General features: G+C 40.4%; 1 protein-coding gene across 1 annotated transcript; it reads right to left on the reverse strand.

The window, feature by feature from the left end:
• Nucleotides 1-5,036: 5,036 nt before the first annotated feature.
• Nucleotides 5,037-13,932, reverse strand: NUDT15 (nudix hydrolase 15). Its single transcript, XM_039218032.1, has 3 exons — nt 13,763-13,932; nt 10,167-10,363; nt 5,037-5,632 (listed from the first exon to the last, which is right to left on the reverse strand). The coding sequence occupies exons 1-3, from the start codon at nt 13,918-13,920 to the stop codon at nt 5,493-5,495; spliced, it is 495 nt and encodes a 164-aa protein (XP_039073963.1). The 5' UTR covers nt 13,921-13,932; the 3' UTR covers nt 5,037-5,492.
• Between the last annotated feature and the right edge of the window lie 218 nt (nt 13,933-14,150).

Raw genomic sequence — 14,150 nt, forward strand, 5'->3', positions numbered from 1 at the left:
TTAAGATTCTCTGTCTCTCCGACATGATACTCTATATGGAAAACCCAGAGATTCCACCAGAAAACAGCTAGAACTGACACATGAAGTCAGCAAAGTCACAGGACATAAAAGCAATGCACAGAAATCAGTTGCATTACTATACACCAATAATGAGGCAACAGAGAAGGAATTGATCCCATTTACAATTGCACCAAAAACCATAAAATACATATGAATAAACCTAACCAAAGAGGTGAAAAATCTATACACTGAAAACTATAGAAAGCTTATGAAAGAAAGAAGACATTAAAAAATGGAAAAATGTTCCATGCTCATGGATTGGAAGAACAAATATTGTTAAAATGTAAATACTACCCAAAGCAATCTGTATATTCAATGCAATCCCTATCAAAATAACACCAGCATTCTTCACAGAGCTAGAATAAAGAATCATAAAATTTATATGAAACTAGAAAAGACCCCTGAATAGCCAAAGCAATCCTGAAAAAGAAAAACACTGGAGGCATCATAATCCCAGACTTGAAGCTGTATTACTAAGGTGTAATCAAGACAGTACAGTACTGGCACAAAAACAGACACTTAGATAAGTGGGACAGAATAGAAAACTCAGAAATGGACCCACAAACATATGGCCAACTAATCTTTGACAAAGCAGGAAAGAATATCTAATGGAATAAAGACAGTCTGAAGAGCAAATGGTATTGGGATAACTGGACAGCAACATGTGGAAGAATGAACCTGGACAACTTTCTTACGCCATACACAAAAATAAACTCAAAATGGATGAAAGAAAGACTTAAACATAAGACAGGAAGCCATCAAAATCTTAACACAAGCAGGCAAAAACCTCTTTGATCTCAGCTGCAGTAACTTCCTATTCCACTCCTCTCTGGAGGCCAGGGAAACAAAAGCAAAAATTGGGACCTTATCAAGATAAAAAGCTCTGCACAACAAAGGAAACAATCAGCAAAACTAAAAGGCAACCAATGGAATGGGAGAAGATATTTGCAAATGACATATCAGATAAAGGGTTAGGATCCAAAATCTACAAAGAACTTATCAAACTCAACACCCGAAAAACAAAGAATCCAGTGAAGAAATGGGCAAAAAGACATGAATAGACAATTTTCCAAAGAAGACATCCAGATGGCCAACCGACACATGAAGAAATACTCAACATCACTCATCATCAGAGAAACAAATCAAAACCACAATGAGATACCACCTCACAGAACGGCTAAAATTAACAATTCAGGCAGCTACAGATGTCGTCAATGATACGGAAAAAGGATCTCTTTTGTACTGCTGGTGGGAATGCAAACTGGTGCAACCACTGTGGAAAACAATATGAAGGTTCCTCAAAAAGTTAAAAATAGAACTACCTTACAACCCAGCAATTGCACTATTAGGTATTTATCTAAGAGATACAGGTATGCTGTTTCAAAGGGGCACATACAGGGGCGCCTGGGCGGCTCAGTTGGTTAAGCGTCCGACTTCGGCTCAGGTCACAATCTCACAGTTCATGGGTTTGAGCCCCACATCAGGCTCTGTGCTGACAGCTCAGAGCCTGAAGCCTGCTTTGGATTCTGTGTCTCCCTCTCTCTCTGACCCTCCCCCGCTCATGTTCTGTTTCTGTCTCAAAAATAAATAAAACATAAAAGTTTCTGAAAAAAAAAAAAACAAAGGGGCACATACACCACAACGTATATAGCTGTGCTATCGACAATAGCCAAGTATGAAAAGAGCCCAAATGTCCATCAATGGATGAATGGATAAAAAAGATGCACTGTATATATATGCAATGAAGTATTACCTGGCCATCAAAAAGAACGAAATCTTGCCATTTACAAGTACATGGATGGAACTAGAGGGTATTATGCTAAGCGAAATTAGTAAGAGAAAGACAAATATCTTAGGATTTCACTCACGTGGAATTTAAGATACAAAACAAATGAACATATGGGAAGGGAAGCAAAAATAATATAAAAACAGGGAGGGGGACAAAACATAAGAGACTCTTAAATATAGAGAACAAACAGGGTTGCTAGAGGGGTGTGGGTGAGGGAATGGGCTACATGGGTAAGGGGCATTAAGGAAGACACGTGTTGGGATGAGCACTGGGTGTTATACATAGGGGATGAATCACTGGAGTCTACTCCTGAAATCATTACTGTGCTATATGCTAACTTGGGTGTAAATTAAAAAATAAAATAAAATCTTAAAAAAATATATTGTCTCTCTCCTGACCCTCCCCCGCTTAGATAGATAGATAGATAGATAGATAGATAGATAGATAGATAACATAAAAAATATCTCTTTAGCAAAGATTTGTATACTCTGTGATCCAGCCTTCCCACTCCTAGGTTTACATCCAACAGTAATCAGTACACATGTGAACCCTAAGAAAGCATATACACATGCATAGCAGCCTTATTTTAACAGCTTCAACTGGAATCACGCCAAATGACCATGAGATTTAATTTTCTGAAAAGTCACTCTAGGCATACTGTCAAAAATAAGTCAGAGGGTAAATTTTAAGTCATGTGTATTTGACCTCAGTCAGTTAGTTGCAGGGGTAAATGCTGCAGGCACAATCTGGAAGAAAGATGACGAGGACCTGCACCGAGGAGAGGCAGCTGGGACATCCTCATGGGGGATGGACTCAGAAGACAGGAAAGAAATAGAATGGACAAGAAGACAGTGGCTGCTTTACGTGGGGGAAGGGTGTCTAATTTGAGCAATTCAGCAGATGATGGAGTTGTTCCTGGAGAGGAATAACAAAGGCAACTTCAGTTTGGAACATACCAAATTAGAAGGATGTGGAAAAGCTCAGGTAGAGATGAGTGGTGTGTCTGGAGCTTAGAAAAAAGGTCTGAACTGTACATAATGTCGTTTGGGGAGTTCTCAACAATGGATGGAAAGTGAATCTGTAAAGAAGAAAACAGAGGACAGGAAGATGAAGGCAAACTGAAGCTGGTGAACAGCTTGGCTCACCTGCCTGCTACTTTGTTCCTTCTGCCCATGAACTGTTCTGGTAAGTAAAATGAGGGGTCCTATGTCATTGCATACAGAGCTATTGAGCATTATTATTATGCAAAAAGCCAAATACTTAAACATAGTAAACTAAAAATGGGAAATCTAGAATAGAAATTTGGGATTAAATGTGATAGATTCAACTTACAATATAAATATAATTAAGTGCCTATCATAGTATTTAGCACACAGTGGATACAAACTAAATGCTTGTGGAGGATCTTAAGTATGGACTCATATGTTCAGTTTCTTCAAGTCCATAAAGTGGAAGGCTTGGTATATGCCTCTCAGTCAATGTGCACTGTTATCTTTAATTTGCATTCTTCACAAATGCTACTCAAGCAGAGCACTGTATGTTCTAAGTACAACATAAATAACCTAATTATTATTTTTTTTAAGGCAGCATTGATATGTGGCTGATCTTAGGTTTGAAGAAGACTTTATTTTCTCCCCCGCAGATGACTCCCTGAGCTTTCTCTCTCCACAGTTCTAAGCTCATGTGATTCTTGCTGCCCCAAAGAGAGTATTTCATTTGAAAGCATTTGCCTTACTTGGAAAGCCAGCAGTGCAGCTATCAAAGAACTGTTTCCTCCAAGGGAGGCTTAATTCACCACATGCTCCATTGGGAGGGTTTTTGCTAGGATACTGCACTTGCTTACCAGGGAATACAGGACACATCAGTGATTGACCTGGCACACAGATGAAGGAAAAGATGTTTCAGACTCCTCAGCATCCTGGCAGAGCGAGGTGTACTTCAGGAACTGTAGCTGACATTTAATTGTATGAGAATATTGCTAGTAGTCAGCATTAGTTTTTTTCCATTAAAGGCTATTCTCAAACCATCTAAGAATTAACTGCTTACCTAAGAGTTCTAAATCCACCTCTATTCATCTGCTTATTTGGAGAAATATTTACTGAGTGATTACGGGATGCCAACGGAGCATGTGAAGTGCTGGGGTAAATGCAATCCCCTTCTAACATGAAACTTAACTTTTAGAAAAATTTTTTTACCATTGCATTGAAAATACTTATTTTTTAAATTTTATTTCATTTTATTTTTATTTAAATTCAAGATATTTATATACAGTGTAGTCTTGGCTTCAGGAATAGAACCCAATGATTCATCTCTTCCATATGACACCCAGTGCTCATCCCGCAAAGTGCCCTCAATGCCCATCACCCATTTAACCCACCTCTCCCCAGCCAGACCTCCCTCCAGCAACCCTCACTTTGTTCTTTGTATTTAAGAGTCTTCTATGGTTTGCCTCCCTCTTTGTTTTTATCTTATTTTTTTCTTCCCTTCCTCTACAGTTCATCTGTCGAGTTTCTCAAATTCTGCATATAGCCCAGGTTAGTTTTTTTTCTTTCCATTGAAATAAACCTTCATGTCTAATTAGATAGATTTAAAACAAACAAAATCTCTTAAGCTCCTAATGAATCTGTCCATTAAAAATTTAAAGTAACAGATATGGAAAAACTCTACTTTGTGGTAAGTTTCTGAAGCTATAAAATACCTGCTTGGATAGGGACTAGCCTGAAGAATCAATGAATTCCCAATCAGCTATCTTTGAGATAAACCTATGGAAGACTTTCATCTGTAAGTCTTGCCTGGTTTCCTCTTGCATTCAATCTGTTACAATATCACACATCACTTAGCCTCTGGCCTGCTCCTCTGTACAGTCATGAAAGAATGACAGTGGAAAAGGTAAATAATGTCCTATACTATTATGAAAGCAGCTTTGACCTTGAGTGCCCATGAAAGGGTCTCATGGACCTCCCCAGACCACACCTAGAGGACCACTGCCCTAGTCTAATCTCATTTTATATCTAAGGAAGCTGGATTTCACAGAGATTATGTGAGAAATCCCAAAAGCCCATTCCCTGTTAATGACAGGATAATATCTCAGTTTGTCTTACTTCTCTTGAGGTAGGCTCTGAATCAGAAACCTGGGAAATACATCCTAATGACCTGTCCTGTCACTCTAGTTGCAAAGACTGTCACACTATAGTACCAAAAACTTTATTTTAAATAAAACAGACGAGGAAAATCAACAAACCTGATTAAGTTCTGCCACAGGCATACTATCTTAGCATCTGAATTAGGATTTCTATTTGAACTGAAACACGAGGGTAAATTCCACTGCCCTCCATGCCATTCAAGCTAGTAATGAAAAACTGCACAGTAAATATCACAGAAAAATACAAAAAGCAGAATTGCCACAATATCACCATTTATCACATTTTCTGAGTCTGAAATGCAATTCATGATATAATGCCAGCAAATTTTTCACAAGTACTGGCTGAAAGGGTGGTGGGTATATATTAAGAGGCAGAAAATAAACTGGTAAGTATATGGAACTTTTTACATAAAATGGAGTTGTTCTGAAATGCAGATATTTTTCATGCTTTCATAGAACCCTATGTTGTCTTTTCAAAGTGTTTGAGGTTATCTTCTTCCCCTAGAGATGATGGCCTTTGTACCCTACCAGGTGATCTAAATCTTCTTTAAATGGATTGTAGCCTTGTTCCTTTAAACTCCGCAGTGCCCAGAAAAGCTGGTCCAGTGGAGGAAATTCTTCCCACGGAACCCACTCCCAACCTAGAAAAGAAAGATACCAAATCAATTTCTTTAGCTGGAAGGAAACAAAGAATATCTATTTTGGCAAGTTAACCTATACTTAGAAAAAAATAAATATAAAAATGACTTGCAACTAGTACTAGTCATTGTGATGCTGTGCATTAGCTCAGCTGTACCAACATAATTTGCCTTTAGAATGAAGATCTTAACAGAATGGTGATCATTTAAAACATGCTTCTATTTTAACACTGAGGTCAATTTTACAAGGGTCCCATGATGGTAAAACCCAGATATAAGATAATTCAATTTTTGCTTAAATATTTGGCTAAACAAAACATACAGAACTTTACATATGACAGGTTGCAACGCTACATTAAAACAAACCAGTTGCCCACCTATAGAATAAGGTAAATTACAATCTTTCTAAGCTACCCTCCATCTTTTTAAAAAGTAATGGAAGCTGTGCAGAGAATAAAAAGTATTCTCTGGCTGCAGTATACTTTAGATAGCAAGACAATATGGATGGGACCATTTTTCAAAAATCCATTGAAAAAGGAAAGATTTAACAGTGTCTATTAGTTGTGATATACACAAAATCCTAGAAAAACACTCTAGGCAGCAGTTTCTCTTTGATGATTTAAATACAAATAACATGAAAGCACCATAACAGGTGAATATATAAATATTGTATTACTAAGATGTATATTCTGTGTCCTAAGTTCCTTCATGGTCATATGCATATATTTATGTTTAAGTGCAGTTTCTTCCACTAAGTATTTCTCTGCCTGTAAGATACAGGTATGCTGTTTCGTGCTGGGACAGAGGACAAAGAAACCATGAAATTAGAGCAAGTTCAGGAAAGAGTGATCAGCAACTGTGACTGCAGTCTAAGAGAAAGAGAGAAGAATGGAGGGAGAGAGAAAGAGAGAGAGAAAGAGAGGTGTCACCCAACAATGTGCTGCAAGATGCTGAATTAACAGTCTCAAGGGAGCTATCTGTAAAGTTTATCTCGTTTTCAAGAAAATGAAGCATCTGGCTGATCCTAATTATAACTGGATGGCTGGAGAAAAGATGCGTAACTGGTAACCTGAAGCAGGTGATCCAGATCCAAGATCTGATGAACATGGTAGAGAAAAAGCATCTTTATGCTATAAATAAAACCACCACCACCAAGCCGATGCACCCTGACTGTGGTGCAGCTGGTTACCCAGCAGAAGCTCTCCAAGGGGAAAAAAGTGAAAATAATTCCTGCTATATTGTTATGACGGGCTAGAGAGGAATAAATGTTTCTGATCAAATCTGACTTGGTGCTAGTAACCTGGGGCCTTATAAAATCATACTGTTTGACTCCAGATTACTAGCATGTGAGAGGGTCAAAAAAATGAAGGTGGACAAACTAAAAAAAAAGTTACATAAATGAAAGAAATCACAAAGCATGTAAAAATGAGTCAAAACTACCAGATTCTAGGAGGGGAAAAACAATACACACCATAACACAGTAACAAAAATTCTAACAGAGAACTTTATAATGTAGGATAATAATCTTTTGGAAGTTGTTCAAAACTAGGCCAGTCTAGATACTATACTGGAGAACCTCATCCCCTCATTCCCTTCCCTTCTTCCTTCAACATGTTCTGAACAATAGATTCTGAATAGGGACAGGCACGGGAGAGTCAAAGGGGAATAAGCCCAAACACCTGCACTTTATGTAGTCAAGGTTCAGGAAAGGAAAACCAGTGAGGACGATTTGAAGGTGAACACTTGAACCAAACCTGAGGTGCCTTCTAACATCAGGAGAAGGTAACTAGAAATACAGGCCCACAGTGCAGACCAGGATGGGAAGTTGTGCCCTGAACCAGGCCTCAGCGACCCCAATCCCAACAGAGGCTGGGGCGCGGTGGGGGGGACTGAGAGACAGAGGCAGCTGGCTAGAGACTGGTCAGCGCTGGTGGGACAGTCCATGGCTCCACTGTTTTCTCCTCAGCGCTTCTCCACAAATGAGTACTATGTCTGCTCCTTGTGAAGGACGCTAAGTATGCAAGACCAAACTATTTCATTATTTTGTCTCTTCTCATGTCAGGTTTTTTTGCTGGTAGAAAAGATAAAAATAAGGATATGGTCATTCCTTCCAAGTTGAGGGCTCTCTTTTAAGAGAACAATAATAAACTGTGCTTACTACCTGAATAAATGACACCTCAAACTAATTTTTAAAATTTCAATCTGTGCTTACTACCTGAATAAATGACACCTCAAACTAATTTTTAAAAATTCAGCTACAGGAACTATATCTTGCTTTAAACTGAAGATATTTCTACTTCAATTTAATATTAAAAAGACAAGTAGTCCTCACAGCTTCAGGATTTCAAGACTACTGACTTTTGTTTCCACTGTTACCCTGGACTCCTCTCTCTTCTATTCCTCCTTTTATCCAGGAGCACTGGGGATGTGAGAGATAGAAGAACTTGTAGAGAGCTCCCCTGGTCCACCTGGTACATTTCTCACCTTTTCTTCTTAAGGCATGAATGATTTTAGTTGTACCTTAGGCCAACTGAATGCCTTTGGGTACTTCTTGGGTATTTCTGTGTGTGTTACTGTGATATAATGAATATATATATCTGGCTTTCCTCCCTGTTTCCTGGCACAGAGTTCCTGAAACCTTTGTGTTTTCCTGAATGATAGGGATGAGAGGAACATCTTTTGTTATCCATAATAAGCCCCTTTCAACCATACCTGAGTTTATGCTAATAAGCTGATGGGTGGCTGGGGGTCCCTAGATAGGCTCAGAATTGGGGGCAGGTAACCAGAAAAACACAACTGGGCTGGAGATTGAGTTAATCACCAACAGTCAATGATCTAATCAATCATAGAGAGGACGATAATAATATGTACTAATCCCATTACATAGGAACCTCTATGAAAACCCCACACAACAGGATTCAGAGAGCATCCTGGGAGGTGAACGCATCAAAGTGCTCACTGAGAGTACAAATCCTCTGTGTCCCTCTCCCCACCCACCTTGCTCAGTGCATCTTCCATGTGGCTGTTTCTGAATTGTTTCCTTTATAACAAACTGGTAATGTAAGTAAAGGGTTTTCCTGAGTTCTGCAGGGCATTCTAGAAAATTACTGAACCTGAGGAGGAGGATGTGGGAACCCCAATTTATAGCCAGGTGGCCAGAAGTATAGGAGGCCAGGACTTGAGACTGGTATTTGAAGTCTTGTGGGACTGAGCGCTCTAACTTTTTGGATCTGACACTGACTCTAGATAGACAGTGTTAAGAATTCAACTGAATTATAGGGCATCCAATTGATGTCTGGAGAACTGTTTGATGTGAGGAAAAGAGCTACAGGTTTGGTGTTGGAATGTAGTGAGTAAAAACAGCTCAGACTCTGCTAGTTCACTTTAGATGATTTCAAGTTGTTACCTGTTTTATAAAACAGTCATATATGACTCAACAGGCCTTAGGGTAGAACACAGCCTTCTGTTCAGTCAATGAATTCAGTCAGCAAACCACTTAAATCAGGATTTATCCATTCTAGAAATCTCACTTCCTCCAGAATATATAGTCCCTACTCACACGCCCTCCATGACCTCCCTACCTGATACAGCACCCATGGGTCACTGTCCTTACACATTTTACTTTTATTCTTTTTCCTTACATTGTAAGTATTACATTGTAAAATATCTGCTAATGTGTTGCCTTTCCCCTGGATTTAAAAAAAAAAAAGTAAAATCTGAGAGGGGAGGGACTTTGCTCCACAGACCACTGTTGTTTTAGGGCCCAGAACAGTATCTGGCACACAATACTCAGTATGCATTTGTTGAATTACTAGATTCTTCCATAGTGGAGCATAAATTAAATGTTTATAGGGGAGGTCCAGCACACAAAACCGCTTGGATAAGCTTTCACAAGGCAAATATTTGCTAAACTTGATATTTTACTCTATCTCATGGAGTTTTATGAAATTTGAAGAGGGATGATATATGCAACGCCCTTAGGATAATGCTTAGCACACAGTATTGTTAAAGCTTTCAGGTTACTTGACTCAACACTGAGGATAATTGTTTTGTCAGGTGAGTCACTCTCCATACAAGGAAATTTTATATCTTACACAGGTGAGAAAACCAAGGATAGCACCTTCAACGTTTTGCTTAAAATCTGTTTGAAGCAAAATTAAACACTAAAAATAAAATTAAGACTTACTGAGTACTTACAGTGTTCATTTGGTTCTTTACAGGTATTAACTAATTTTATCCCTACAACAACCCATCAGAGGTAGTTGCTATTATCACAGAGGAGAAAAGAGGCCCAGAAACATTAAGTAACTCGCCCAAGGTAACAAATCTCTCCATGGAAAAACCAGGATGCAAGTCAAGTAGTCTGGCTCTGGGCCACTTCTCTTCCCTGCTATATGCTTAAGTCTCCAGGATTTAAGTATGTGTATCTACATTTCCATATGAAGAGACTCTAATTCTCTTCATGCAGCAAACATAATGTAATACTTGGATGATAGGCTCCTCAAAAAACATGCATTATTACACATAAGTCTCTTACTTTCATTTTTTTCAGGCTCTGTGTTCTTTGGTTCTGAATCATAAGTCATGTCCACCTCTCCTTTCATTAATATCGTCACATAATGGTAATTTTCTTTCTCAACAAAGGAATTCACGACTGAGGCAAAGCGAACATTTTTCAAGTGAAGAGCTGCTTCTTCCCACGTTTCCCTTTGAGCACATTCTTCCCAAGTTTCACTGGAAAACAGAAGCACAGCACTGTACTCAATTCTTGTTATGTAATTTATTTTTTATTGTTTTTTTTTGCCAAGAAAGTCCTGCCTAGAAATTTCTAGTCTAAAGCAAAAAAACAAAAAACAACAAATCTTAATTGGCTCATGCTTTAAAACAATCAATCAACAATCCTGCCTTTGAATATTGTCTTTATCTGAAGTATAAAGTATCTGAAGTTATCTGAAGACCAAACGGACGGACTTCCTATTGAGAAAAAAAAAAAAAGGAACATTTAGCCAATTCAGCACTCGTTCATGTGCCAGGAGGCTATATGCAATCAGGAGACAGTTTAGTATATAGTTAAGAGCATAGGCTTCGGAGTCAGCTAGACCTAGGTTCGATTTTGAAGTCCATGACTTTCTACCATGGACAAATAAAAAGAGATAAGACTACTCTCTAACGAGGTCGTTGTAAGTATTTCAAGAAGTGGACAACATCTTTTTCTGCAGTCTCAGAATTTTCATTTAAGCCTTAAAATTGAGGAAAATATGAAATAAGCACCTCAAATTCTAAAGAGTATGGCAAGAGAGCAAATAGGTTTCAAGTCTTTGACCTTCACCCGACCCAGTCTACATAATAAGAAAGGAGATTTAGGGCAGGGAGGAAAGTCATGAATTTTCAAGCATAGCTGCAACATTTCCCTTTGTCCTGATGAAAGGACAATTCTGCCCAAAGCCAAGTGAGAGGTGCTTCAAGAAAACTGGTCACAGAGATTGGGTGTGACTCCCAAGGAGATACTGGTGTGTTACTCCCCTGCCAAAGTTGTACTGATCTGCAGAAACTTACAGGCCTGTGATTCAGAGTAGAAGTAGTAGGAAGGTAAGAGCTATTGGGTAAGTCTAAAATGTGTCCTTTGGTGTTTAGGGATGCACGTGAATACAGAGGCTGATGTTTATTCCCACTTTGAGAATCTGGAAGGCAGGAGACTGTCTAGAGAAGCCCACAATGAATGAGCAAGGAGAAAGGGTGACAGTGAAGGCGTTATTCTCATTGTGAATTTTCTTCTGGGCCCAGAAGATACTGTAAGAGACTGCTGGGGATCCCAGCAGAAAGAAAAATCAAGGTCGTGTGCTAAGCAAGAGCTAAATCAGCCACCTATGTCTGAGAACTGTACAGGATAGATATCTTTGTGGGACTTCTAAACAACCAACAGATATACCCTGAAGAAGAGGGCACACCATCCAGAGGGCACCAATGGGTGGATCACAGCAGCACTAGTCATGAAAAAAGTTTGGCCCATACCCTCCCTCCCCAACACACTGGAGAAGGAAGGAAATCAGAAACAGTGGGAAAAGGAGGAGGCCCTCCTTCTCTGTCCTTTTCCCCACTATAGGGAGAGACAAATGCTTGGAAGTGGATCATAATGACCAAATGTGATTTATTTTTCTAATCAAGTGACAGGACAACAATAGAATTTGCAGGAAATGTCACAGAACAGCAGAAAAAGAAAAGAAGGGGTTCCTGGGTGGCTTAGTTGGTTAAGCCTTCAACTCTTGGTTTCTGCTCAAGGTCATGATCTTATGTTTAGTGGGTGCGAGCCCCGTGTCAGGCTCTGAGCTGGCAATGTGGAGCCTACTTGGGATTCTCTCTCTCTCCCTTTCTCTCTGCCCCTCCCCCACTGGTGCTGTCTCTATCTTAAATAAATAAACTTAAAAAATTATAAAGATAAGGGAAGAAGAAAATAAACCCATTATCTATTTGTTTCCGCTCAAACTTAGCCCATTCAGTGTACCAGTCATATAAAGATAAGTTAAAGCATACATGTGAGGAACTTGGCATAATATCTAGCACTCAGTAAAAAGCTCATTAAAGGTCCATTTTGGTTACTATCATTGGATATCTGAGTAAAGATTCCAATACTTTATTGCATTATCATTAAGATGGCTATCTCTAGCCATTGCAATTGACAAAGGACAATACAGTGTGTGTCTCTGGGCAATGTGATCCTTAACCTAGAAATTGTATTAGTTATTAACTGATGGCTTATCTTAATTACCTAAAAATGATAAACTTATTGATGCTTTTTAAAATCCTGAAGACCATTTAAAAATTTCCATGTGCTAAAAAATCGTAAGAATTCCACGATCAAAGACAAAGTCTGTTTAAAAGGCACTTGGATCATGTCTCTAACTATCACTTTCTAACAAATAGGTGGATTAGAAGAATATAGTCAGAATGTAAGAAATTCTCCAAATGACCTATGCTCTTCAACATGGGATGGTATAAAAAAGAGGGGGGAGGGAGGAGGATTACTGTTAGATTTGGAGACTTAAATGTATCAATCCCAAATTACAATCAATCCCAAAGTACAATCTTCCTTTGAACTTGATTAGTACAAAACAATACATTTTGAAGACAAATGGGGGAAGTGGTACAGGCTGAATATCACAGGTTATTAACGAATTATCTTGTTAAGGTGTGAAAATGTATTTCCTTAAGGTATGAAAACGGAGTTACATTTTTAAAAAAATGTCTATTACAGGTACATAACAAACTGTTTGGCGTGGTATAATAAATGACTGCGTTTTTCTTCAGGAAGAGTCTAGAAAACAAGGGATGTGTGAGTCTGGTGGGATGGAGCAGTAAAGATGAAATAAGAACAAGCTGAGTAGTAAGTACATGAGAGGATCCACCAAATGCTTACTTTTATGTTTGAACTTTTACAGTAATGGAAAAACAGGAGCTGGCACTGACCGATTTAGATACTGTTCATCCACCGTTGATTTTAACCTCATTGTCACTTCAGAACCCACCTTTTAGCAAAATCCCCGGCTTTCCGCACCCTGCGGTAGACCTGACCCTTAACCGTCCGACTTCATTTATCGGTCTGATCCACCATCAAACCACAGAATGCCACGTTAAAGTGCTCTGTTCAACTTCCCCGCTGTAAAGATGAAGACACGGAGGCCCAGAGAGCCTCACTAGCCCATCCGCTTGATCAGGGCGCAGCTAACCCTGCGGGCAGGAAACAGGACGTCCGTCCGTGCACGTTTAAAGCACAGCCAAACCCTACAAGTGTCTGAACTGACACAACTGGACAAGATCGTCCTAAAGACCCACTGTCCGTCTCTCACGTGTAAACGTTAGGAAAATCACACCCCACACACCCGCCCGCGGGCGCGGATAAAAGGCTGATTGGGCTGGCGGGGCTCCGGCTGACCACAGACGCTTCGGCCGCCCTCCACAGCTCAGCGCCCCCACGCGGCCGGAGCCTGCACCTAGCGGCACCGAGGACCAAGGAGAGAGCGGAAGAACGCGCGAGAGGACGCAGCGTCGGCGCGCACGCAAGGACGCACGCACGGAGAGAGAGCGTCCTTTCCGTGCACGTTCGGCTCTCTCCGTGTGGGCTCGGCGGTTGCTCACCCGAACTCCAAATGGCCCCCGGGGAGTTGAAAACGGCCGGCTCCAACCGACCCCTTCCTCTTCCCCAGGAGTACGCAACGAGGATGCCTGCTGCTAGTCACCACTACTCCTATCCCGACTCCGGGCCGCCGCCCCTGCGGCTCCGCGCGGGCCATCATAGCGCGGGAGGACCCGGCGGAGGCCGCGGGAAGTGACGTTCGCCCCGCCCCCTGGGCCGAGCCTGCGCGGGCCCCCGAAATCAACGCCGGAGTCCCTGGGACTGACATTCGTGCGTGGTGGCTCTGCCTCACGTGAGGATCCCAGCTTGAGACTCGTCGTGACTCCTTTCCCAGGACTGCCTGTCAAGGTTTCGTTTTAAGTGATGCCAGTTACTGCTGTGCTTTCAACA

Source organism: Hyaena hyaena, unplaced genomic scaffold, assembly GCF_003009895.1.
Source record: "Hyaena hyaena isolate Hyena2069 unplaced genomic scaffold, ASM300989v1 scaffold_728, whole genome shotgun sequence".
In the NCBI taxonomy this organism is placed as follows: Eukaryota; Metazoa; Chordata; class Mammalia; order Carnivora; family Hyaenidae; genus Hyaena; species Hyaena hyaena.

What these genes read in the sequence shown, in the direction of transcription:
- NUDT15 (XM_039218032.1), bottom strand. Translation starts at nt 13,920, where the DNA reads ATGATGGCCCGCGCGGAGCCGCAGGGGCGGCGGCCCGGAGTCGGGATA. An exon ending in GGGGGCCATTTGGAGTTCGG is followed by an intron (nt 10,364 to 13,762) that starts GTGAGCAACCGC and finishes TCTGTTTTCCAG; the next exon opens with TGAAACTTGGGAAGAATGTG. An exon ending in AGAGCCTGAAAAAAATGAAA is followed by an intron (nt 5,633 to 10,166) that starts GTAAGAGACTTA and finishes TTTCTTTTCTAG; the next exon opens with GTTGGGAGTGGGTTCCGTGG.